Below are 27,812 nucleotides of genomic sequence, written 5' to 3' on the forward strand. Positions count from 1 at the left end.
CCCAAATTCTTGGGATCTAAAACAACTGTTTTCACAAAGGATCACCTTCTCATTTACTGACAAGGCAGTTAACCCATCCTCAGCCTCCACAGCCAATTTAAAACATTTTAGGGCCTCCAGAGACTCCCCATATTCCACCAGCAGTCACACAGGAGAAGCAACACAAATTGTTGTATAGTCTGCATATTGCAGCACCAGGCATGATAGCAGCGGCCATTAATAAGTGTTTTCTCATGGCTGTTAAAATGTTCTGGTATATTTCAATCTCTGTCCCATCTAGCTCAAGCAAAACAGAAAGTAACAGGTTCCCCTGAAGGAATTTACATATTCCATCTCTTTTCCTCCCCAGACCTTATGAGCAACAGGGACAAATCTGTCATCCTAACTCAGTCAATGGCAATCATGGGGGCCCTTTTGGCCTCCAGATTAACAAATGTATAAATATCTCAATTACATTTCTGACCATGGTGAATTTCTTATCAGTTCTGCATGAACCCTATACCAATGGTTAGGATGTACCTCAGGTCATGGGTCACCTGGCAATATGAATTTTCATCATGCAATATGACAAAGTTCCTCTGCTATACCCATAGTGTGGCCACCTATAGGGTGGCTTGAAATATGTGGTCTCTTATGGATGTGTGCAGGAAGCCTGGAAATCCAGTGCATCTGCCAGAGCATGGAAATTGATCCACTCTGGCAGCCTTCCACATCACGTGTATCAGTGTCCCCACACTGAAAAAAAAGTGGGGCACTCTGAAATAAAATACACAGGCAGTGCCCCTCGCCCGTCCACCGCCACGTCTGCCCAGGCTGAGGGAAGGGAAGGTGTTGGGGAAAGCCCCACCAGGAGTACCTGGTGACCGGCTGGCACTCCATGTCTTCCCCTAACACTTCCTCGCTCCCTCCGCCCCCAGCCAGCTTCTCCCCAGCGGCAGTGGTGTAGTGGCGGTCTCCACATTCAAGCTTCACCTTCCCTAGCTGGGCGGCACCTGTATGATACGCCTGCAGAGAGGCACCACTGCCCTCGCTCCCACCTCCTGGGAGCAGGCACAGAGATGCACTCCTCCCTCATTCTCAGTCTGCCCCCCACAACCTCTTCCTTTCCCCCCACTCCCCCCACACATACCTACCTGCTGGGGTGTCTGTGTATATCTGTGTCTGTGTATGTGCCTGTTGCCTGCATGTGAGGCTGGGGGGCTGTTGTGGGGGGAGTATGAGCAGGACTGGGAGGTCGTGTGGGGGAGTGAGGGACACTAGCATGGCTGGGGGAGGGGCATGGGGGGGCTTTAATTTTTATCCTGGATTCGGGGGGGGTTTATCACAGAATTTGCAATTTTTTAATTTTTTTTAAACGGAGAATTTGTGACTTTTTATCAGGGGAAACCAGGATCCCTGGTTATCACTCTGTTCTTTCTTGAAGGTCGATTGCCGTTGTTCTCTCTCTGTTCTGGGGAAGATTCTTCTTGTTTGGTCTCTTATCTGTCTGCGTTCTTCAGCCAGTTGCCAGCTAATGTTTTCCTTTTCCACAAACACGCTCTCAGCCATACAGCATATAAAAGAGCAAAAGGTCGAGCACTTATGTCAAGCTACAGAGCAATACAAAATGAATTTTCTTAAGGCAACGCAAAACTCAAGAAAATACATAAGATTAACAGCAATAGGCGAGAGTCTATTTCTATGTTATTTACCTAACATCAAGCTGGTATTTATGCTATTTGCATAACATTCCCTTCTTTGATCCTTCAAAACATTTTGTTTTGAAGGGATCACTCTATAATTTTTATAAGGCTATATATTGTAAAGCAATTAGGGCATGTGATTTCAATTTAAAATACATTTGTTTCATCCAACAACCCATACAACACATTACAATCAGCATTATTCTAGTTAGTATAGAAAAGATGATAGTAGAATGTAACATAACATTTAGGACCACCATCCATGACGGTGACCATCCCTTGAAAATATCATACCAATGCTGTATCATCATTTGTCTATCTTGTTCAGATAATCTCAGAATTTCTGAACCTTGGTGTAAATAGTTATAGTACACAGTTGATTTTGTTCTCGTGTTGTAGTAGTAAGATAGCTAATTTGTGAATTCTTTTATAACCAATAATTTAAGGTAGCCTACTTGATACCTAAATAGAAATGGAAATCAATTAAATTATTCCTTCTCCAGGGATGATTTCCTTTAAGAAATGCAATTCAAAGTGCTCAAAAGAAAAGTAATAAAAACGTAACAATATGCTTATAAATCTTAACTAAGCAATAAGCAAGGCTAAGTCAAAATATCCAGGGTTTGTGCCATGCAGTTTCCAGCATCATGCAGCTTCTATATATGTATGTTAAGTAATTGGTCACATTTGATTCATGACACACAAATATATCAAAAATAGAAAAGCACAACAAGTACAAATTAACACTGGTTCTCCTTCATCTGTGTTTAACAGGCACTGGCCTTTTAGTCCATCGGTGTCACTGGGCATTTTGTGGTGTTCAAATAAATTTAGTGCATTAAATTTCATACACCATTGAATAACTTTAACTGAAATGCATGTATCCATTTTGATTCTTCTCCCCAGTTGTATTTCGTATACCACTGGACTAAGACGGTTAATAATAGGCACTGGTCCAATTCACTTGGAATTCAAAGTATGGGGTTTTTTTCTTTCCCAGTTATAAATAGATAACTTGATCATCAATTTCCCATAGAAATCAGTTGCCAATCTTTTCTTTCTGTATTTTTCCCTACTTTTCTTTCTGTATGTTCCCCTACATTTGTTGAATGGCTTCCTTCATTCATATTTGAAGAGTTACCTTGTTCTCTTTTTAATTGTGCCAAGCATTTATGCACATCGAGGTTAGTGGTATCTCCCACATCATTAAACTGATCTAGGTCCATCACCAACTTCGTCCATCATTAAACTGATCTAGGTCCATCACCAATTTGATAAGGTTATATATATTGTTCAAAAACAGTCTAGAGTTAAAGGCAATTTATTAATTAAATCTGTTTGTAAACTACTCCACAGTCCTCTCCTCCTTTGATGAAATAGTGATTGGGACTCAGAAGGTCTGGCCTCTTCTTTTGTACATTGGACATAATTAGCGATCCATATTTTCTCATCATTTTACATACCTGTCCATCCTCTATTTTGCTTTAATCAATAAAGAGTTTCCTTTACTTCTTCATACAAAGACTGATGTGCTAGGTTTATCAGCTCTTGCTTTTCCTGTAAAACAATGGGTTAATGCAGTTTTCACCCCCTGCCCCCATGTTGGTGTTATAAATAGTATGTAAATACAAATGAGATTTCCTTTATAGCCTTAAAAACATTTCATCAGGTTTTTTATTAAACACACACATATCTTTTTAATAAATGCAATTTTGCTAAACAAGTAAATGTTACAACCTGAAACTTTCATATTAATTGCTGTTCTTTGTTTCAAAGATTAGAACAACTTTCCTGTCCAAACTGGATGGAAAGTGTCCTGGTCTAGGATCCACACACAAATTCAATTTTTAGAGGAGGTATTGCCAATGATTTTTATCACATCTTTATGATATTTATATACATTTAAACTTTTGACAGCGTAAAATAAAGCAACCAAACAAACAAACGAAAGACAACACAACAGGACAAACAACACAAAACAGACAGACAAAACAATTTTTGCTGTGGTGATAAAACTGTGGCTTAGGGTGAAGAAAACACTTGATGGTAATGAGGCCTCATAGTCTTTCAGTCACCTTTGCTACTAGATTCAATTTTACATTATGGTTTCTGCTAAAGAAAACACACAAACCTGCCAAGGAAAACTCCTTGCAGTAAAATATTCATATTTACAAATTTACAATGCTGACGTGCAGTAACAATGTACACATTACTACAATTCTTTGGGTGTTTTTCTTGCGGGGGGGGTGCGTGTGTGTAAGTGACAAGGATTATTTACATTTATTTTACTGTTTTCAATGGTTCATTGCACTATTTTGGCAATTGGAATGGGGACCTTTACAGTTTTTTTTTCCAAATGTGAGATCAAGGGATGCCAATACCCTTGTTACACTTTAACCAAATTGCCATTTTAAAAATATTTTTTTTCCTTTTAAAGGGACAATTTTCCCCTCAGAATTCTTATTTAAAAAACTTTTTCTGTATCTTTATTGCTGGGACATTATAAAATCTTTAAGGTATTTGGATAAAACAATACTATTGTTCCCATGAATATGAATTCCAAATTATACCAGTACTTTTGTGCTAAGGAAATAACCAAAATATTATATTAGCCAAATTCAATATTAAAAATCATTTTACCCCTCCTGCTATAGCTGCTGGAACTTCAAAGTATTTTGCTATACCAGGAGCTACAGCAGTTGGTACTGTATTTAAAGCTCTAAAGTTTATTGTCAGTTTTCAGGTTTTCTTGTCTGCCCTCAAAACAGACCAAAATCAGGGAAATATACATATTAAACATCTGTACTATCATTTCCTAACTTAAACCATCTATCATAACTTACATTAGATAGTTTATTTCAGCCTCTAGTAAACATTTATACTGCCTTTGTGTGTGTGGGGGGGGTTTGATTTCTCATTTAAAACACGCCTGTGTTCTGCTATATTTAATTCTTTCTGCCTGCAGCTTAAGAAATGCCTTCATTTACTTGTCTTGATTAACTCTATCAATTACAGTAAGAGCCTTAATAGGTGACAGAGTTCTCAGAACCATCTTTTTTGTCTTAACAAGTTGTTAACATTTTCCTTTCTAAAAGATTCACAGTATTCCTAGAGAGTGAGGGGAGCTAAAAAAACACATTTCTTGCCCCCTTTATCAATGAGATTGCAGATACTTACACATCCAGCAGTTTCTCTGTGTCCTGCAGTACACACACAGAGCAAACATACCACACTGCTCACGCTGTTTTGCACCAACACCTTAACAGTCTTTGCAAAGCCGCTTACTCATTAGGCTCCTTAGGCTCTGCTTTTGTTGCAAACATTCACAGAGTTTCTAGCACAGGGGTTTATTTTCTTTGTTACTGACTTCTTATGGGACCACCAATAGAAGGTATTTTACTTAACCACCTCAGACACTCTCTGAGATCAAGTTACAACTCTCTTTTGAAGTTGCTGTATTTCTTTCTGCTATAAAGCAGTTATTTCTAAAATTCCATTCTCATTCTCTTCGCTCTCCTCTCAATGTGGCACCAAGGTGTATCTTCCACACATCTCTTTTCCTTGTTCTTCACTAAGGGTTTTTCTGTCGGGGTATGCTACTCCTAGCCTTTTCCCAATGAAGGGTAACTCACAAGGTGGTGGTAGCTAAGGTTTTAAAGCACCCTATATTTGCCCCTGTTCTTTCCCCAGGGTGGTTATTATGCGACATTTTGTAGAGACTACCCCACTACGAGTAGTTCCACCACACTAACCACACCCAGGAGGGTGGCAATTTCAGGTCATACCCAGGACCAGACTCTGCACTCTCCTGCTCTGATCTTCTTCACTCCTCTTGTGCACAGTTTCTCACTTCTGGGCTTTCTGACCTCTCCTCAGGCCAGATGAGATCGCAGGCTCCCAGCTCTGGCAGCTTTAACAGTGGTCTTTTCTCTGTGCCCCTTCTCTGGACTGCCAGATCACTTGGTCTTCTAGGGCCCTGCAGATCTTTCATCAGATCTTTCTCTCTCTGACTCAACTCCCCTCCGAGCCCCAGACTCCATCCAGCTCTATTCTCTCCTGATTCAACCCTTCCTGGATTCCAAGTCACTAACTCTGCCTCACACCTTTCAGACTGAGTCTCTGACTTTCTATGCTCTCACAAATTCTGGCTGGGCTCTGCTCTTTAGTACCCACTCTCAGTTCTTCTCTGTGCTGTGTGAGTCTGTTTTCAACCCCCCTTTAAAGAATGTTTTTCATTCTTCAACAGGTTTTTCCATCTAGCAATTCTCTCTCCACTCTGATGGCAATACTTTCTCCGGGAGATCTCTAGCAGCTGTCTGGAATACCACACTCTCTTCTGGGTCTTACCTAACTTCCAGCTTTCCTTTCCTTTACTAGGTCTTAACTGTATCCTTTCTGGTCTACAGGCTTCACAATCCATTCTCCTCAGTGGCTCTTCTTGCCTTGCACTTTGCGAACCAATACATCCAGCAGATCTTGATCTTTCTCTCACAGCTTGTCAGTTCTTACAACGCACGCGCAATCCAGCAAGCTTCGTTCTAGGACTGAGAAAGCTCCCCCTGAAAGACTGTGTGTGATGGATTACACACCACACACAATCCCCTTGGAAAAGCTCTTCCTACCTCCAAAAGAAACCCCCCAAACCATGCATCTCTAAAGAAAAAACAAAACATGTCTCTGATAAACTTACTCTTCCTCTGCCCTGAGTAACTCTGGGCACTGATCTCTGTTTACACAGCTGTACCCCAAGGTTTCCCAAAACAAGATGTTACACTCCTATAACAATCTTTTCTAGGCTCTTCACTGTTCTGGGTGGGGGACACCAGGTTTCGCCTCCACTTTCCAATCACAATTTCTCTGCCACTGCCTGAGCAGGTGTCCTGTAATATACCCTGTCTCTTTCTGTGCCCTCTGCTGCCTCTGTTCTCCCAGGCACAAAGAATCCCAAAGTATCTGTCTCACATTCCTCTAACTGTCTCTGATCTCTCTGAAGCTGTACTGCCTGGATAATACTTTGCCTTGCTATAACCTGCACCTGTAACCTTCACCTTACAGACTCCACAGAAAACACACAAGACTGCTCTTGTAACCATCCACAAAAGACTGTAACCCTTCCTAAGGACCCTAGAGTCAAAGGACCTCTAGAAAGGGTCACTCTGTACCAACAAAATCCCTGATGGATCAGGTTACTGCCCTTGTGTCCCAGCGGATTGGCCAATTGTTGGACTGAATTTTAGGAACCAGCCCCTATACCTTTGTTTCAGGCAAGCACAACCCTCAGATCAACTGCAACACCTGCCATTTGATAATAGGTGATTTATTGATACAATGCGATAACAAAAAGCAACTGTACAAATAATCAAACAATCCTATATCTACCAGTCCTAGGGCTGTCATCAGAGTCAAGGTACATCTGACCAGGATTCAGTCTTCACTTCTGAGGCTCTCTCTTAGGTGTCATCAGACTGGAGATGGGATTCCGAGGCTCACAGCCCCACTCCAGTGGGGTACATGAGACGGGCTGCTGGTATGCCCTCTGTCCATGGTGGCCTTGGGGACCCTCCCTGGGGAACGGGGACAGGGACCCTCAAGTCTTGGCATTTGTCTTTGGCATAACAGCCATCTGCACAGCTTCAACAGACAGCTGACCCTAAGGATTTTTCAACTGCTTAACCTGTTTCTCTAGATGTTAATTAATACATTCCTATACTCCTTACAACCTTCTATTCAGATACCACCTCTGTTTCCACACTTTAAAGTCCACTTGCCTTAAGTCACACAATATATCTTAAAATCCACAGTCATCAACCTCACAACATCTAAATTTCACTTCTAACCTTTGGGTACGACTACAGCCAAGGATTAGTGGTAGGAGCAGAGATCCTAAACTCCTTCCCTAGTACCTTGGGTAGTCTACCGCTGAGAGACATCCATAAATTTGTTTCAGTTAACTTGTTTCTAGCTCATTCCTTCTTTCTCCTAACAAAAACATCTCTGAATCTCTTAATCGGCAAAAATCCAACTTCTTCCATAAGCTCAGGGAATTCTACAGCCCAAGTTGTGTACACCAAAAGAACAATAAACATGGAGCTTCCTCTGTATCACTCCCTTTTCGCAGTTCTCCACCACTTAAACGTTACTCAAATTGCCAATTGCTCAAATCACGAGTGAGACCATATGAGGGGGATAAGGCAAAGTGCCATGTTTATTGATTAAGTGCTTAATACACACACGCACCACATTCATTCCCTGATTTCCGTTCTCTGCTGGTATACATTACCAGTCTTATTGGTGCTCGAGTCAACTTAGTGGCCAGCTAAGTTGATCACAAGTAGAAGCTGGGCTCCTGCCAGTCCATCTTGTAGACGAATCGATGCTTCAGGATGATATGTAGAACAAGACCCAAAATCGATATGTCTCGCCCCATCTTGTATAGTCTTGTCAATTCACCCAATCCTCTGGATTTTTGCTGGATTATCACTGTGTTCTTTCTTGAAGGCTGATTGCTGTTGTTTTCTCTCTGTTCTGGGGCGGATTCTTCTTGTTTGGTCTTTTATCTGTGTGCGTTCTTCAGCCAGTTGCCAGCTGATGTTTTCCTTTTCCACAAACATACTCTCACCCATACAGCATACAAAAGAGTAAAAGGTCAAGCACTTATGTCAACCTACAGAGCAATACAAAATGGAGTTTCTTAAGGCAGTGCAAAACTCAAGAAAATACGTACCATTAAAAGCAATAGGCAAAAGTCTGTGTCCATGTTATTTACCTAACATCAAGCAGGTATTATTTATGCTTTTTGCATAACAATGTTACATGTGTCTTTGCACAATATGATGGTCCTTCTGAAAATAAATTTCTTATCTAAAGTGTTAAATGTTCCCTTTACAAAGTACACAACCCATTCTGCCAGTCTCATTCTAAGGCTGAGTGGAAGAGAGTCTCAGTTTGGGTGACCAAACAGCCAATTTTGCTATTAGTAGTTCTAATTCTGATCATTCTGGACTTTCTGCTTTTCCTAATGTGGGCTGTGCTCTCTTATCAGTCACATCACAATACACAGATAGCAGCTATTTTTGCAAATGACCCTGTCAGTACAGGCTTGTAGTGTATTTACTCACCCTTCCATGCTGAAATTTCCAAAAGGCCTCTTTATCATTTTCTGCCAGTCAAGTCTTTCTTTTTTGAAACCTCTGCTTGATTCTGACTGGATTAATAGGAGTGCATAAACAATTCAAAACTTTGTTAAAGTGCTGCCTGTATTCACCTGTCTTTGAAGAGAATGTTCCCTACGTTGACCAGAAAAATCAGTGAAATACAAGTCCTTGTGCTGGGCCATCCACATACTATATTTCAGGAGTAGCCAGCCTGCAGCATGAATGCTGTAAGTGGGACATGCCACTGCTTTGTTTGTTACATAGAAGATCTCTCAGGGAGCAGGGAGAACAATGCAGATAAGGCAAGGAGGGGAGCAGAGCAATGGATCAGGCAGAGGAGGGTGATGGGAGTAGCATTTGAGGAGGAGGTGCAGCTTACTTTGTGGCATGCTAGCCAAAAAAGGTCCCGCTGTTCTACTCCATAAGGACAAATTTGTCCCTAGGCCCAATGCCAGGCTTTTGCATAAAGTTGTCTCAAACTTTCACTTCAGTCAGTTTGAACATGTCCTCTTATTTATCATGAAATTGCACTCTAAACTAGATCAAATTAATTTGCACAGCTTAAATATGAGGGCTTTATCCTTTTATTTGTAGAGAACAAAGTCATTTAGGACGCATTTGGAACTGCTCTTGGCTTTCTTACAGTAAAATGAAATGCTGCCTCCAGTCAGAGATTATCCAATGGGATTTCAGACTGCATCAAGATGTGCTGTGAGGTGACAAAAAAGACCTGCAGGCCACGCCAGGGTTCGTTCCACTAGGGTGCATGCAATAATTGCAACTCTCTTGGCTAACATTCTGATTTCTGAAATATGTAGTGTGTGGGGCTGCATGAAGCTTTGTTAGCATGTTCATCTCCTGCTGCTCCACTACTCCCGTTCAGGCTTCTAGATCAGACGTTACATTTGCAAGTAGAGATGTCTTGTAGTCTCTCCTTTTGTCAGGAGAAATGATTTTAGTCAAGAGCAGAATATAGGTGGACTATCACTTGAAAAAAGAATGGTTACTTTACTTCACAGTGACTGTGGCTCTTTGAAATGTGTTGCCCATATATATTCCATGATCTGCCCTCAATTCCTACAATGGTGGTATAGAATGATTTTGGTAATAGTGGGAGCCTTGTCCCACCAGCCAGTGTCCAGAACACTGGGAATATAAGGTCTTAAGAGGTTTGACAGTTGTGTATGTCTCATTCTAAAGATCTAATAGCTGGGAGTGTAAATTGTGCTAGAGTTGGTGTCTAGTAAAGAAGCATTAGGACTGACAGTACCCAAAGCGGTAGGCACTTATGACCTTTAGGCACATGCTACAAATTACAGTCCATACAGGTGATGTTTGTTACCACTGCTGCTTGTTATACACCCCAGGCAATTATACAATTATGTACCTGCGCAATTTTGCTCATGAAATGTATGACTGAGCATAATCACATAATGTTGCGTAATTCCCTGGGGTGTAGCTGGTGAGTGGGTAGGGGAGCTTCTGCCTGCAGTGGGTGTGGGGGGTTGGCCCTCACCCACCCCCCCACCACATGTCCCTCACCCCATGGTGCACAGGCACCGGCGGCAGCAGACCCTCAGGGCTCTCCTGGCCAGGGCAGGCAGAGGCCCTGGCAGCACATGACTGGAATCCCGGAAACTGAACATGGCTCCCGCCTACAGTGCTGCAAGCTCCACATGCTTGCACAGAGCCATCCCGGTCTGGCCTGAAGGCATGCCCTGCACCCCACCACACACAAATACCTGCATATGGTTCTAAAGAATGTTCAAATAGTGTTATATTTAGTTTAATTTAAAAGAAAAAAAGTAATTTTGCATAATTTTGAATTTTCTGTGGATAATTCCCTGGGGTATATTGTTATTAATAAAACAAATGTTCCCATGTCTGTTTCTTGCTAGGTGGTGAGGACTAACCAGTTTTCAGTTACCCGGCATGAGAAAATAGCGAATGGACTAATAGGAGACCAGGGCCTCCCTGGTGTATTTGTGCTTTATGAGCTTTCTCCTATGATGGTGAAACTGACAGAGAAACACAGGTGAGGGAAATGTTCACTCCCATTATTCACCTTACTTCCAACTCGTCTGCTTGCATAGCCTCAAACTCCTAGGTCATGCAACACACTATGATAGCTGTATGTTATATATGACAGAGCATTATCCGTGATAGACATTTTCTTTAGCACATCCGTTTAATTAACGGTAGGAATAGGACAAGCAGTTGTACAATGAAAGAGCAAATCTTTCTAACCGTGGGCAAAAGCAATCAGGGCTTGTGGAAGAGGTGATATCTTTTATTAGACCAAGATTTTTGCAAAAACAATCTTTAATTGCAAAATTTCAGGCACAATAACCTTCATCAGACATCAGAGAAAAGATTATAAACGTTCTCCTTATAAAAGTCTCCTAGGTAGAAATGAAAGTTCATGTTTCATAGGATTTCACAGAGGAGTCAATAAATGGAAAGCTCCTTTGGGCAGGCTGTTCCTAGCTGGGTAAGGAGTCTCTCAGCTCTCTTGTGAGGCTCTGCTATGATGAAAATTACCTTGAACCAAGGCAGGAGCTGTATCTCAGGTTTCAGGTGGTCACTGTTGCTTTTTGCTTGGAAAATTATGAAGATTTCATTTTAAAAATCAGCTAAAATTCTATATCTTCCATGTGTCAGGTATCCAGGTTGTTGCTGTATTGGTCTAGAGGAAAAAGCAATTCGGGCTCATGGTAGAGGTGATATATTTTATTAGACCAACAAAATTTTTGCAAAAAATATTAACTTTCATTTCTACCCAGGAGAACTTTTGCAATCTTTTCTCTGACGCCCAAAAGCTTGCAATTAATTTTTTTTTTTTTTGCAAAAATCTTGTTGGTCTAATAAAAGATATCACCTCTACCACAAGCCCTGATTGCTTTTTCCTCTACACCAATACAACTACAACTTGGATACCTAACCATGGGCAAGTCATTTAATCTCTGTTTCAGTTTTCTTATCTGGAAACGAATTGATACTTTGTAAAGCATTTTTTCTAATGGTTGAAAGTGATATACTGTATTTTCTTGTATATATCACATTCCCAAATATAACATGCACCGTTTTGGGAAGATGGGGTGAATAAAAAAAGATTTTTTCTTTAAAATACCAATAAGTTATTTAATATAACAAATTATCAAATCCAAAATCCCTACATGAAATAAGTTATAAAATGCAAAAACTACATATGGGCTTTGCATGTATTTCACATCCCTTATTGCAGTATTGTGGTATGTCTCTACAACAGAAGCCAGCGGTGAAACACCAGCACCTGCAAGGGGTTGAGGGAGCTGTCACTGCTCCATTAACTAACTCCCTAGCTACCACTATTCACTCAGCATCAGTGTCTGCAGGACAGTAAGAGTAGCTTGTTAAGTGGAAGGACAGGGATGGGGATGGGGGACAATCAGAGCTGAAGCAACCTCATCTGGTGCCCTGGGCAGAGCAGGAAGGAGGATGGAGCAGGGTATTGTTTTGCTCCTGAGGCCTTACAGCTGAGGGCACGCTAAACTTGGGGGAATCCGAACCCTAAGCCTCTGGGCTTGGGCCTACACATAGGATGCCTGCCAAATGATTTGGAAACAACTGAAGCCCCAGGTTGGGGTAGAGGATGTTTACTGGTAGTAGAGCCGCTTATGGTTCTTGACTGACTCACGGATCTGGAATTGATTTGGCTTGGAACATGGAAAAATTTGATTTAAAAAATAAAATCTTGTGACCTCTGGAGAGGTGGGGGGCAGAGTCTTATCTGCTTCAGCCAGGGCTCCCTGCTTTCTAATCCAGGTTGTTCTGAGACAGCGGCACCCTGGCTAGGGACAGAGGCGACTCTGACCAACCTACTCTCTGTCCAGAGCTTCTGTGAGCTGTCTGTAACTCCAGCTCTGGACAGACTCCTTGCAGCAGCACTGCAGTGCAGGCTACCCAGGGGATGCCCAGGGTTAGTGCTCTGCTCACTGCTATCTGCCTTGGTTGGCAGCTAAATTGCATTACCATATTTCCTTGCACCCAGATTTTCAGCTTGTTTTTGGAAAAAAGATGCAGGTTGTACACAACGAAATGGAATATAATAGATGTTATGATTATATAGAAATCAGCAAACTGAAAAGCTAAGCTTCCTATTTTAGTTACGTGGTATGCACGGTATGTTGTATTTTCTGTCCGTACCTGTGTTGTGGATCCTGCTGTAGGGCCCATAACAAGCACACAAAACCAACCCTTTTGTTTAGCGTGTTCTCTCAGGGCTACACATGCACCTTGTTTCTCCTTGTGGAACGAGAAGGTGACAAAAACTGGTCTTCAGTTCCTTCCTATCTTTCACAGCAACTACATGGACACTAGTGCCTGCTCCAGTCTCCTAGGTTTTAGCTCAGGGGTGGACAAAAATACAGCCTGTGGGCCGGATCTGGCCCACCAGCTGATTGTATCTGGCCTGTGGGTGGCCAGCCCCAGAGTCATGGGGAACCACCAGCTCAAGCAGCACTGGGTGGGCACTGGTATCAGCTGTGGACACGGCCTGCAGGTTATGGGTGGAGATTGGGGCATCTGCCTGGGTCCACAATTAACACTGCTGCATCAGCACAATCACCCCAATCCCTTCTCCCTTGGGAAGAAATACAATTTATAGCCTTATTTTTTGTGGAAATAGACTTCTAATAAGTTGCATAAATAATGCTTAGGCAAGCACCAGTTTTAAAAAAGCCGTTACAACTACAATTTTACAGAGAGGGTATTATTTATTGTTCAGTTCTTTACAGCATATTCTGATGCTCTGACTGGTCTATGCTACCTGACTTCGATTTCTGAGATTTACTTTGGCAATTAATATGGCCTTTTCTTTTGTAAGTTTTTCTGAGTTCCAAAATGAATTAGCTTGTCTTACAAAGGGAGTATCAAGAGCATATTAAGGTAACTTAAGGAACAAAGCATGATTAGAATTAGGTGACAAAGTAACCCCCTTCCAGTTAGACTTGCTTGCCAAGTTACTGTGTTCATATGGCTTTAGCTTCTCAAGTTGGCACCTGGAGGCAGATGTTAATGTTGCACCTACACTTAATTGTTCCTTTTTCTGCAGTCATTTGGGTGTCATTGACATTCATATTGACTGCATCCTTTTTTTTTTAAATACTTCATCTTTAATACCCATGTAAGGAAGTAACTTGTGTCAAGGGTATCTTTGTCCTTTGTAGGCGGTATGTCTGTTGAAATGAAACCAACATTCTATGCTAAAATGTGTAACTCAAAAGACTGCTGTGTTCTGTGATTCCCTTCATGGACATTTTGAACTGTGCCTTTTGGTTCTTTGTTGTTCACTTATTTTAAGTGATTGTTCTGGCTTCTTTCAATAAGAATATAGCAAGATTTATCTGGGGCAGGAGCCACCTGGCAGCAGCTCCCCCCTGCCTGGTTGAGCATGTGGTTCACAGCACAACACTTCCCCATGCTACCTGCTGCCCTGCGTAGAGCAGCAGGGGCAGGAGAAGGAGGAGCCACTGGAGGCGGGGTGAGCCAAGCACTACCTGGGTGTATGTAGTGGCAGCAGCCCCGTTGTGCCGCTGTGCATGATGACCAGTGTTGGTGCATAGGGCTGTGTGAAACACCATCATTTCATTTTGACATCCGTTTCGCCATTTCAAAGGGACAGGGTTTCATTTCATTTCGAAACGCTGTCCTGTTTCATTTTGTTAAAACTGTTTTGCTGTTTTGATGAGTTTAGACGAAACGGGGACTGCCAGCACGCCTCCTGAGTCCTGCATGCATGAGCCCTGTGCCATCCAGCTGGGCTACTTCTGTGCAAGCAGGACCTGGGCCAGCATGGCCGGTGGTCACCTTGAGCAGTGCACAGCCCCAGGTGGCAGCCCGGAGCTGCCCAAAAGCATACAGCCCCACGCTGCGCCAAGCTGGGCCTCAGCAGCGTGCTGTGGCAGAGGCTGCGCAGATACCTGGCGGCTGGGACTGAGCTGCACTGCCCCCCGCTGAGCTGCATGTCCCCCCCAAGGCCAAGAGTGCAGCTGCTGTTGCTGGTAAACTGCAGGGGACCTGGAGCCATGTGAGGGGCACGCAAGGGGACTGGAGCTGGGCGGGGGTCTCAGAGGAGGCTCAGGCTGCTACCTGGGACCAGCACTAAGCACAGCCCACACCTAGTGCCGGGGAAAATTGCTGCTGCCGCTGGTCCCAGGCAGCAGCAGCAGCTTCCTCTTATCCAGCGCGCAAATCTGGGGGCTTGCACCCTGCAGGACGGGGGTGCTTTTTGTCCCCCAGCTCCAGCAAGAGATGCATGGGCGGAAGCCCGTCACACCCCCATTGAGCCTAGGGACCGCCAGGACCCCCAGCGGGACCCCGGCCCAAACTCCCAGCACAGCCAGAGGTAGGCAAGGCCTGCGGCAGGGAGGGAAGGACCCCCAACCCAGTCAGCTGCAGGGAAGCTGAGTGGGAGCTGAGGAGAGGCACGCTCCTACTTTGCCCAGCCCCCAGGGAGCCACGCGACCGGAGCCTCGCGAACAGGACATGCAAACAAGTGCACTCGTCTGCCTGGCATGGGAGTTAGTGTGGGAGTTTGCACAGGAGGGTGAGCGGGAGGGCCCCAGGCTCTGCCTGTGAGCCCCTAGGGTAGGCATTCCCATCAGTAGCCAGACTCCCAGTGGCACAATGTGGATGGACACATGCCGCATCCTGAGGGTCCCCTTGGAGTCTGCAGCCTCCCCCTCTGGCACATCTGAGGTCTCCACTGAGACAGAACCCATGATTCCAGACTCCACGCAGATGGAGCCTCTGGCTTGATTGCAGGGGCAGCCTGGCACATTTCCAGGCACACGGGACCAGGAGCATGGCCACCTCCCCTTGCGAGGTCTGCTTCACTTTGGAGTCTCTGGGGCACCAGATAGAGGAGCTCCAGGCCACAGTCCAGAGACTGTGTGCCATCAGGGATGGCGAGCAGGAGATAGACTCCTACTGCCAGGCCTTCACCCCCTGGAGGCGGAGGGTAGACCAAGGTCACGTTCCAGGACAAGGGAAGACTTGGGGATCTCCCATACTGTCCAGCTAGGGGGTTGGACCATGGTGGTCAGCGGCCCCAAGGCTTATAGTTTTATAGTTTCATCAACTATGAAACTATAAGGTCCCCTCCCCTCTGGGGCTTTGCAACAGGTATGAACCTGTTGCAGCTCCAGTAGAGCCTGCAGAGTTGCCAGCTCCTGCAGGCAATGCAGGCTTATCCTCAGCTACCATCCCTGCTCTTCCTAAGGCCACTCGTAGAGTGGTTGTCGTGGGAAACTCCCTCCTGACGAGGACTGAGGGCACAATCTGCCACCCTGCCCCCTTAGCCCAGGAGGTCTGCTGCTTCCCAGGAGCCCGTATCTGGGACGTACTCAAGAGGATCCCAAAATTCATCCAGCCCCACTGACCACTACCCTATGCTCCTTATCCACATGGGCACAAATGACACGGCTCGGGACAATCCCAGCTAGGTCATGAGGCACTACAGGGCTTTGCGAGTGGGGTTTAAGGGGTTGGGGGCACAGGTGGTGTTTTCTTCGATCCTCACAGTTCTGGGCTATGGGCTGAGGAGGGAGAGGGAATCGAGGTAGTCAACCAGAGACTGCGGCGCTGGTGTCATCGGGAAGGCGTCAGCTTCTGCGATCACAGTCCACTCTTTGGTGAAGAGAAGCAGTGGTCTGCTAGGAAGAGATGCCCTCCACCTGACTCCACTGCGGAGGAGGCTCTTCTCAGCCAGACAGGCTGACCTGCTAAGCCGGGCTTTAAACTAAGCCTGCCGGGGGATGGGTGGATAACTGCCACTGCAAGCCCACTGGGCAACTACTGCATAACCAGAAGGTTAGGGCACCCAAGGGAATCCACACCTACCCCAGCCCTGAAACGGTGTCTGCCTGGGAGTGCAAGGAAGTCTAGGGCTTCCAGTGGGACACTTATGTGTCTGTACACCAATGCCAGGAGCTTGGGGAACAAACAGGAGGAGCTGGTCCTCCTGCTAAGCAAGAAAGACTACGATCTCATAGGGATAACAGAGACCTGGTGGGACTCCACCTATGACTGGGCCACAGGTATAGATGGCTATACCCTGTACAGGAGAGATCGTGCAAATAAAAGGGGCAGGGGTGTAGTTCTCTATGTCAAGGAAAGCTACACATCCCTGCAAATTGACGTTGGCACCCAGGGAGGATGACTGGAGTCCCTCTAGGTTAAAAGACGTGGGGAAAATGGCACAGGGGACATAATGGTTGGAGTCTACTACAGACCTCCTAACCAGAAACAGGAGCTGGACCAGGAATTTGCCAGGGAACTGACTGAGGCTGCATGCTCTCAGTGCATGATTGTCATGGGAGACTTTAATTACCCGGACATCTCATGGGAAGAGCACTCGGCCAAATCCGATTGGTTGCAAAACTTCCCCACAAGTGTGGACGAGCTCTACCTGACTCAAGAAGTCTATGGGCTGACAAGAGGTAAAGCGCTGCTGGACCTGGTACTGGCCAAAGGGAATGATCTAGTCAGTGACCTAAGAATCGATGTAGAGCTGGGTGATAGTGACCACGAGCTGATCACATTTACTATCCATCCCAAAGCTGGCAAATCAGTCAGCAATGCATAAGTCCTTGACTTTAGGAAACCTGATTTTGACAAGCTCAGGAGGGTCGTTATCGAGGCCCTAAGGGACCATGACTCGACAGGAAGAGGAGTCCAAGAGGAGTGGTTGCTCCTCAAAGGAGCAATCCTGACAGCACAAGGGTTGTCCATCCCATCTTGGAGGAAAGGTAGCAAAAGGGCACAGCAACAGGCTCTGCCTGTGAGCCCCTAGGGTAGGCATTCCCATCAGTAGCCAGACTCCCAGTGGCACAATGTGGATGGACACATGCCGCATCCTGAGGGTCCCCTTGGAGTCTGCAGCCTCCCCCTCTGGCACATCTGAGGTCTCCACTGAGACAGAACCCATGATTCCAGACTCCACGCAGATGGAGCCTCTGGCTTGATTGCAGGGGCAGCCTGGCACATTTCCAGGCACACGGGACCAGGAGCATGGCCACCTCCCCTTGCGAGGTCTGCTTCACTTTGGAGTCTCTGGGGCACCAGATAGAGGAGCTCCAGGCCACAGTCCAGAGACTGTGTGCCATCAGGGATGGCGAGCAGGAGATAGACTCCTACTGCCAGGCCTTCACCCCCTGGAGGCGGAGGGTAGACCAAGGTCACGTTCCAGGACAAGGGAAGACTTGGGGATCTCCCATACTGTCCAGCTAGGGGGTTGGACCATGGTGGTCAGCGGCCCCAAGGCTTATAGTTTTATAGTTTCATCAACTATGAAACTATAAGGTCCCCTCCCCTCTGGGGCTTTGCAACAGGTATGAACCTGTTGCAGCTCCAGTAGAGCCTGCAGAGTTGCCAGCTCCTGCAGGCAATGCAGGCTTATCCTCAGCTACCATCCCTGCTCTTCCTAAGGCCACTCGTAGAGTGGTTGTCGTGGGAAACTCCCTCCTGACGAGGACTGAGGGCACAATCTGCCACCCTGCCCCCTTAGCCCAGGAGGTCTGCTGCTTCCCAGGAGCCCGTATCTGGGACGTACTCAAGAGGATCCCAAAATTCATCCAGCCCCACTGACCACTACCCTATGCTCCTTATCCACATGGGCACAAATGACACGGCTCGGGACAATCCCAGCTAGGTCATGAGGCACTACAGGGCTTTGCGAGTGGGGTTTAAGGGGTTGGGGGCACAGGTGGTGTTTTCTTCGATCCTCACAGTTCTGGGCTATGGGCTGAGGAGGGAGAGGGAATCGAGGTAGTCAACCAGAGACTGCGGCGCTGGTGTCATCGGGAAGGCGTCAGCTTCTGCGATCACAGTCCACTCTTTGGTGAAGAGAAGCAGTGGTCTGCTAGGAAGAGATGCCCTCCACCTGACTCCACTGCGGAGGAGGCTCTTCTCAGCCAGACAGGCTGACCTGCTAAGCCGGGCTTTAAACTAAGCCTGCCGGGGGATGGGTGGATAACTGCCACTGCAAGCCCACTGGGCAACTACTGCATAACCAGAAGGTTAGGGCACCCAAGGGAATCCACACCTACCCCAGCCCTGAAACGGTGTCTGCCTGGGAGTGCAAGGAAGTCTAGGGCTTCCAGTGGGACACTTATGTGTCTGTACACCAATGCCAGGAGCTTGGGGAACAAACAGGAGGAGCTGGTCCTCCTGCTAAGCAAGAAAGACTACGATCTCATAGGGATAACAGAGACCTGGTGGGACTCCACCTATGACTGGGCCACAGGTATAGATGGCTATACCCTGTACAGGAGAGATCGTGCAAATAAAAGGGGCAGGGGTGTAGTTCTCTATGTCAAGGAAAGCTACACATCCCTGCAAATTGACGTTGGCACCCAGGGAGGATGACTGGAGTCCCTCTAGGTTAAAAGACGTGGGGAAAATGGCACAGGGGACATAATGGTTGGAGTCTACTACAGACCTCCTAACCAGAAACAGGAGCTGGACCAGGAATTTGCCAGGGAACTGACTGAGGCTGCATGCTCTCAGTGCATGATTGTCATGGGAGACTTTAATTACCCGGACATCTCATGGGAAGAGCACTCGGCCAAATCCGATTGGTTGCAAAACTTCCCCACAAGTGTGGACGAGCTCTACCTGACTCAAGAAGTCTATGGGCTGACAAGAGGTAAAGCGCTGCTGGACCTGGTACTGGCCAAAGGGAATGATCTAGTCAGTGACCTAAGAATCGATGTAGAGCTGGGTGATAGTGACCACGAGCTGATCACATTTACTATCCATCCCAAAGCTGGCAAATCAGTCAGCAATGCATAAGTCCTTGACTTTAGGAAACCTGATTTTGACAAGCTCAGGAGGGTCGTTATCGAGGCCCTAAGGGACCATGACTCGACAGGAAGAGGAGTCCAAGAGGAGTGGTTGCTCCTCAAAGGAGCAATCCTGACAGCACAAGGGTTGTCCATCCCATCTTGGAGGAAAGGTAGCAAAAGGGCACAGCAACCCCCTTGGCTCAGCAGGGAACTTGAGGAACTCCTACACCTAAAAAGAGAGACTTGTAAAGGATGGAAGGCTGGAATCACCACCAAGGAGGAGTACTCAGCACTGGTCCGTGCCTGCAGGGAGCAAACCAGGAAAGCCAAGGCTGCAACTGAACTCCATCTGGCTTCACATATCAAGGATAATAAAAAGTTGTCCTTTTTTCAGTTATGTAGGGAGTCAGAAAAAAGCATTGGTAACATTGGACCCCTGCTGTAATTACCCAGGAAAAAGCCAACCTGCTTAACGAGGACTTCACATCAGTCTTTCATCAGCCCAAAGGGACCTCCCTGCCTAGCATGACGTGGGATGGCCAGGGTGAGGGCATATATTTATACCCAGCATTGGTGTAGACCTTGTAAAGGATCACCTTGAGAGGCTGGACGTCTTCAAGTCAGCTTGTCCTGACAGATGACACCCTAGAGTACTCAAGGAGCTGGCAGGTATCATAGCCCAACCATTGTCAAAAATATTCAAAAGCTCATGGCACTCAGGTGAAGTACCTGAAGACTGGAAGAAGGCCAATGTGGTGTACCCATCTCCAAAAATGGACGGAAAGTAGATCCTGGGTATTACAGGCCAATCAGCTTGATCTCAATCCCCGGTAAGATTCTGGAGAAAATTATCAAAAAGACCCTTCTTGATAAGCTGGCTGATGGCAACATCCTGAGGGACAGCCAGCATGTTTGTCGCGGGTAAATTTTGCCTGACCAATCTCATCTTCTATGACCAGGTGACATGTCACCTGGACAAGGGAGAAGAGATTGACATCATATATCTGGACTTTAAAAAAGCCTTTGATCTGGTGTCCCATGATCTCTTCACGGAAAAATTGGCCAACTGTAGCCTCAGCTAAACCACAGTCCGATGGCTGGGAAATTGGCTCCAAGGTCGGACACACAGAGTAGTAGTCAATGGAAGTGAATCACAGTGGCGCTCCGTGACTAGTGGTGTCCCCCAAGGCTCTGTCCCTGGACCAGTTCTCTTTAACATCTTTATCAGCGATGTGGACATTGGTGTCAGAAGTGCACTGGCCAAGCTCACAGATGACACTAAACTTTGAGGCATAGGCTAGTGATCCAGGCTGACTTGGATATGCTTAGTAAATGGGTGGATACAAATCTGATGACTTTCAATACCAAAAAATGCAAAGGTACTCCAGCGGGGGGGGGGTCTCAGCCATGGTGCTAGCAACTTGGGGGTCATGATTGACCACAAGATGAACATGAGCCACCAGTGTGATGTCACAGCTGGTAAAGCAAATAAAACTCTGGCTTGCATCCATAGATGCTTCTCAAGTAAATCTCAGGATGTCACCAGAGCGCCCCAAGGGATAACAAGGACCGATGGTTATAAACTCCTCCATGACTGTTTTAGGCTGGACATAAGGAAAATCTTCTTTACTGTCTGAGCCCCCAAAGCTTGGAATAGAGTTGCTCCAGAAGTGGTGCAGGCATCTACTGTGGACTCATTCAAGAAACGTTTGGATGCTTATCTTTCTGGGATCCTTTGACCCAAGCTGACCCAAGCTCCCCTTCCCCCTTTGATGGTTATAAACTCCTCCATGACTGTTTTAGGCTGGACATAAGGAAAATCTTCTTTACTGTCTGAGCCCCCAAAGCTTGGAATAGAGTTGCTCCAGAAGTGGTGCAGGCATCTACTGTGGACTCATTCAAGAAACGTTTGGATGCTTATCTTTCTGGGATCCTTTGACCCAAGCTGACCCAAGCTCCCCTTCCCCCTTTGGGCAGGGGGCTGGACTCGATCTTCCGAGGTCCCTTCCAGCCCTAATGTCTATGAAATCTGTGAGTCTGGCACAGCCCTCCTGGGGGTGCAGGCCCTCAGATCTGCACACCGGATGAAAGGAGGCTGCCACTGCTGCCTGGGACCGGCGCTGAAGCCAAGTAAGCCCAGCTTTGAAACTTTCCAAATGTTTCAAGTGCCCTTGTTTCATTTCAAAGTCTTTTGTTTCTTTTCTATTTCTCTGTTTCAAGCTTGAAACGTGCTGCAACAGCTTCAAAATGAAACACTTGGTGAAATTTCACACAGCCCTTGGTGAGGTGCTATCAGTGGGTGTGACAGGAGCACAGCATGGGCTGCCCCGGGCAGAAGCCGGTGGAGTTCAGTCCCATGCGGAGTACCACAGGGGCAGCCATGGGTTGGATGGAGAGGTAGACTGCACCGCACTGCCTGGGGGGAGCTCTGTTGCATGCACCCCCTGCCCTCTCTCCCGTCCTCCCCCCACCCCTGGCCATCTCCTGGGACCTAGCGTGTGGGAAGGCCGCCCCTACCCACAATATAGAAGAGTAAGACTTTATTTTGAGCTATTATGCAATCGCTTCTATATACTCTGCTCAAAAATACCTAAATTAGGAAAAAAATATTTTTGAAATAAAATTAATATATATTATAATATATATTCGATTTTAATATATGATTTATTTTTATCTATAATTTGTTAAAATTATATCTTTGAAAATTTGTGTGCAGCCCTCAACCGCTCACCAAAACTTGTTAAGTGGCCCTCCAGCTGAAATAATTGCCCACTCGTTTTAGCTCCAATAAAACTTCTTCAAAATTTGCAAATCACTAGAAGCATTTCAGATCTTCTATTCTGACTACTCTAAAACAGGACTGAACTTCTCTTATTCAGTCTCCTTGTAAAGTGCCGGTACCCCCTGGACTGGGTTTCTCCAGTGGCATACTTAAAACTTGAAGGCTTCAAGCCCTGTCTGTCCTGTGATGAGCTAATCTTCCTGAAGGACAGAAAGAAAAAGGGGCAAACATGCAACTCAGATGCTTGGTGCATTTGTCCTACCTCATATGGAGCTGCATGTTGTGAAATGTAAGACTTCACTTCCTAGAACAGTCATTGTGATCTCTACAGACCCAGAGAAATCCAGATTCAGAATCCTATTAATGGACAAGCCAACATCATCTGTCTCCTTGTACAAGTCAAGAAATGGCCAAGGCTATCACAGAGAAGACGGCACCAAAGCAGACCTCAAACTAAACATCAAAACCAGTACCTGCACTTCACATGTTTAAATGTATCACTGAAAGGGGCTATTCTGAATACCAGATGGAGTTCAGTGCCCTCTTATAGGTGGGGGGCAGGAAAGCCTCTAGAGAAAAATTCTCCAAAATCCACATTAAATTGTGGGATGAAGAGAGAGAGAAGGCAGGCCATGATTCAGGGAGCTCCACTCATGACCCTGCCCTCAACAATGATTATGGGCTTCAGGAGATGAGAATCAGACAGAACTAGGTCTCTTAGTGGTACTTGTACGTCTACTGGCACCATAGTGCCTTGACAATGGATATCATTGCTAATGAGATTTGCTGCTCCTCACTACCCATGTTCTATATTCTCCTTATCACCAAATAGGGAATCTTCCTTTCTGAGGTTTACAGTTGATGCCAACAAGAGACCACTGGGTTTCTCCTATGGGTTCCATCCACCACTGGCTTATAAAACTGACATTGGTTCAGCTAATGACCTGTACATGTGTGTACAGAATGCTAGCAGTAAGAAAGCTGTCTCCCTTTCCACTGCCATTCCTGGACAGATTTTGAAGCTCCTTGAAACAAGATGGTTAGCATTTAAGTCCCTTAAGGTTCACCTTGCTCCATATTAGTGTCATGTGCCAGTACAGTTACACTGTCATGTGAGACTTCAACATCATCCATCTGAAGCTTACAGAGTCTACCTTTGAACTGTTCTGAGTACTCAGTGCACCAGCATGGTATTAGACAACTTTATTTGTGGCCATTAAATCAGGATGGAGTCATTGAGCTTGAAGCCCTTATGGTTGGCCTTCTGGAGGGAGAAAGCGATGATAAAATGGCACCCTAAATTCATTCATAAGGTGGTCTTGGAATTCCATTGGAAGTAGTCCATGAAACTGCCAGTCTTCCCAAAGGAACACTTATCACCAAAATAAGTTGCCTATCTGCTGCCTATTGTTGCCCTTCTGCAGAGCCCTTTAAGGCTCTCTGATCACCTCTTTGTGGCCATATCTGGTACACTAAAAGAGCAAGCAATCTCATTGCAGACAGTGGATTACTGCCTACCGTTGACTGGCTGATGACCAGGGATCTGAGTTTTCCATTTGCCATAGAAAAACACAAGAAACAGTGGGTTACCCCTTGCAAGCTGACAGAGTTCCAGCCTGCAAGGGACTGTGGGGAGCAGGAGGAGGGCAATTAGGCAGGGTCACCATGTGCATGTGCACACATGCATGTGGTAGCCAGGCAGCATGAGAGCAGCTCCTACAGCTCCCTGCAGATATGTCTTTGGGGGGTGAGAATTGAGGCCCCCGTAGTGAAGGAGATAGGGATTTGGGTAGGGTGGGGGCAGATGCAGGCTACAGCTGCAGTCTCAAGGCTCCTTGCTCTGCTGCCCTCCCCCTGAGGGCCTCCATGGCCCAGTGAGCGGGACCTGGTGTGGCAGGGCAAGGTGTGGCTGGGAGGCTCAGTGTTAGTGCCAGGAACCCCATGCCATTATGGCAAGGTGCCCCCTGCACAACTGACAGCAGTGGAGGGCACAACTCCATGCCACCATCCCCACTGCTGCCGGGTAGGCACGGAGTGCCTTGCTGTGGTGGTGCAGGGCTCCTGGTGCTGGCACCGATCCTCCCCGTCCCTCATTGCCCTGCCATGCTGGGTCTCACGCACTGGGCCTCAGAGGCCCCAGGCAGAGGGCATCAGGGCAGGGAGCCCACAGCTCCCAGCCCTCATCGCCCCCCCCCACCCCATGGGCTTCCATGGGGGTGGGGGGCGCGTGGAGCCAGGCTCTGCGCTCCACTCCACTGTAGCAGCCACTGCCTCCCTCAGGCTGCAGACCCAGGTCACTGCCCCTTTGCAGCTGGTGGCCCCCTTCAGCAGGGCAAGGGGGTGGGGACAAGGCAAGGGGCTGTGGGTCAGGAGTCAGCAGGGCCAGAGGGCTGTGGGTGGGGAGTGAGGGGCACTGGCAGGGCTGGGAGTCTTTGGGGATTGAGGGGCACCAGCAAGGCTGTGGGGGCTGTGGCTTGGGACTGAGAGCAATGGCATGGGCAAGGCAGTGGCATATCAGGGTTGCTTAGTGCCACAAAGTGTGGGGGATTGCTGCAGCTGGGCCCATGTCCTGGTGAGCGAAGGGAGCAGGGAGAGCTCTGATTTTCCGTGATAACCCAAAATCAAACACCAACATTTATAGGTATTTAGAATTCATTTTATTATAGTGATCAAGGCACTGGTAGGCTTCCAAATTGATTTAAAATTGTAAATATATCAATAAAACATCAGGTTCAACTGATACCTATATATTTAGTGGCATTTCATTTTAATTGCAGAAAAATGTGGATTTGGGGGGTTTTAATAAGACAACGTGCAATTTGCTGTTCTGTGAGGTTTACAAGGGTACATGGGACAGCCCTCAGATTTTGTTAAACATTATCCATGTTGCATGAAAGCCAAATGGGCTGTCACATTTTTTATCCCTAATTCTGATACAGCTGAAACTCTGTGCTACCTCAGTCCAGGGCAAATACTGTCTGTCATTCCCGTAAGTGGGGTCCACACTGGCATATGCTTACTGCCGTTCTTCCTGGTATAATCAGTGTGGATCTAACAGTGCATCTTCCATTCCCATTTCAGGATCCTCAATTATTCACAGGCTTTGAAGTGCAAAGGAACCAAGGGAAGATTCCAGCTTCCTCAGATTTTAAGGTCTTTTACAGGAGCACAAGGAGTTGTAATGAAATTCTTCACTTTAACAACCTATCAAAAGAGTATTTTGTATTTTTTGTTAATGCAGACAGGCATTATGGTGAAGAATTTGAAGCTCTCTTGTTTTTAAAAGCAAGTGCATCATCTCACAAGTAGTGCTAGGTATTTGCAGAGTATCAAATTACTCAGCTCGTGTGTCAGTGAAAGATTTTGACCAATAGCAGACTGGAATAAATAGTGAGCTTTTATTTTTCTTCACTTTCAGATTCCTCCTTGTTTTCTTTAAACTGTCTGTTAACTGATGAAGTATCTGAGCTCATGGTTATTATTTATATTGTCTTCTCTCTAGGTCCTTTACCCATTTTCTTACTGGAGTCTGTGCCATTATTGGAGGAGTGTTTACAGGTATCAACCCTTTTTATTTTCTTTTTTTTTCCAATAATAGAAGCATATCACTATCCTTCCACTCAGTCTTAACCGTGAAGAGTAAGCTTCTTTCTTGGCAAAGGTTTTTTGGACTTTCTCTGTCCTCTGCAGGGTACCTAGCCCAGCACACCATTTGGAGCTATAGAATAATCATCAAAATAAATGCTTCTCTGTTACAAAGATCCAGTTCACAGTAAAAATGTAAATATAGTAGTCTAATTTCAGTATAGAGGGCAGTTTTAAAAAAGTCAACTTTACACAATTTAATTTAATTACAAAAATAATGAAGTTCAAGAAAGAGTATGAAATCTCTGGGTTTTTATGTTTGAGTCATATTTGTCTATAAATAACTGACCCAGGAGCATCTCCTTTTGACAGATGGGTTATGTCTGCATTCTGGATCCTGTCTCTCTCAGTGAGGTCATGGCCTCCACTCTCCCAGGAAGCAGGATCTTTGCTTTGTAGGAAAAAAGACATTGCTTTTTCTGACCCATAGATCTGTCCCTGCATGAAAGTAAAACCTGTTTGTCCCATGTAGGGATTTACTTTCTTCTTTTTTTTGTGGAATGTCTGGATTGATCATTCTCTTTTCTTTTTTCAGTGGCAGGACTAATTGACTCCTTGATCTATCACTCTTCTCGTGCCATACAGAAGAAAATTGAACTTGGGAAGACAACATAGATAAATAGCTACTGCATCCTATCAAAAACTTGCAGAGGAGCTAAGCAAATCCTTCAAGACACATGTGATTCCCCACAATGTACAAAAAGATGATGTCTGAGATTATCAAATGGTTCTAAGCATTCCTCTATCACTCTCCTTATTCTTTGTTTGGCATTAATTTGTGGAAGAGACAGCTCAAACCTAGCTGCTATAAGGATCCATTACCCATCTAACTATGCAGACCCAACCATATGCACCCTTGCACATCAGTCATTGTCCACCAAGTCTGTTAAGTTGCTTCCTGAAACTGCTGCAGGAAGCATTGCATCTTGTGTGTTTCCAGAAATAACATAACATATTGTCATAAAACACAAGATGAGTTAAAGTTGCCTTCACATCAACTTCTTGGCAGCGTCCACTAATATTTCCAAATATGTTCACACAATATATCAGACCTCTGTCAAAATGTACAGAATTTCTGGGGTAATTAGGTAAGACCTAGTACACAAAATGGTTACAAAATCTTGAGGCATTGCGAATCTCCAGAGCAGGGGAGACTCAAACTGCTGTTTGAATGTAAATATGTTGATCTGTACTGTCAAAAAAAACAATCTTAGCTGTTTTTTTAAATTGGGCCATTTTTCACTTCCCATATTTTTGCTGTTTACAATAAAATATGTTATCCGTGGGTTTTAGTTCAGCATGTAATGTAGTTCTTAATTAATTTATTAAAATTAAGTGGTTTTGATACATTGTTTGCACATGAGCAGACACCTGTCTATGATGCTAGTTTGGTCTTTGGTTTTTAAATAGCAACTTGTGCTTAATACAAAGAGTTATATGGGCTGTAATACAGAGAATTATATGGGCTCTGGGTGATGGTGATTCCGTGAAGCTCCACTTTGTCGCTTACTCTAGAGTCAGTTGTCAGGGCACTGACAGGGAGGAGTGCAAAACACCTCCAGTTCCTGTCCTGGCCCCAACAAAAAGCAGACCCAGGAGAGCTGAGATAATTCAGGGGAGTCCTTACCCCTGTTCAGATCCCCAGCCCATTCTGACTTACCTTCACCTCAGCCTCATGCTGGGCCACCTCATCAATATCATCACAGCCACGCCACATTCCTGC

The 27,812-nt window shown here is 45.6% G+C and overlaps 1 protein-coding gene across 12 annotated transcripts in view; it reads left to right on the plus strand.

The window, feature by feature from the left end:
- ERGIC3 (ERGIC and golgi 3) overlaps window positions 1-27,374 on the plus strand; it is a 70,263-nt gene extending 42,889 nt beyond the window's left edge. For 9 of the 12 annotated variants that reach the window (XM_025215725.1, XM_025215726.1, XM_025215719.1 and 6 more), the window contains 3 exons: window positions 10,735-10,871; window positions 25,947-26,002; window positions 26,625-27,374. In XM_025215725.1, the coding sequence (XP_025071510.1) occupies window positions 10,735-10,871; window positions 25,947-26,002; window positions 26,625-26,704 (273 nt within the window). In that variant the 3' untranslated portion in view covers window positions 26,705-27,374. Of the gene's footprint in view, window positions 1-9,481; window positions 9,584-10,734; window positions 10,872-25,946; window positions 26,003-26,624 lie in introns of those variants that run through there. The other 3 variants (XM_025215730.1, XM_025215727.1, XR_003096270.1) reach the window with 2 other exon arrangements.
- The last annotated feature ends 438 nt before the right edge of the window (window positions 27,375-27,812 follow it).

The sequence above is a fragment of the Alligator sinensis genome, unplaced genomic scaffold (genome assembly GCF_000455745.1).
Source record: "Alligator sinensis unplaced genomic scaffold, ASM45574v1 scaffold705_1, whole genome shotgun sequence".
In the NCBI taxonomy this organism is placed as follows: domain Eukaryota; kingdom Metazoa; phylum Chordata; order Crocodylia; family Alligatoridae; genus Alligator; species Alligator sinensis.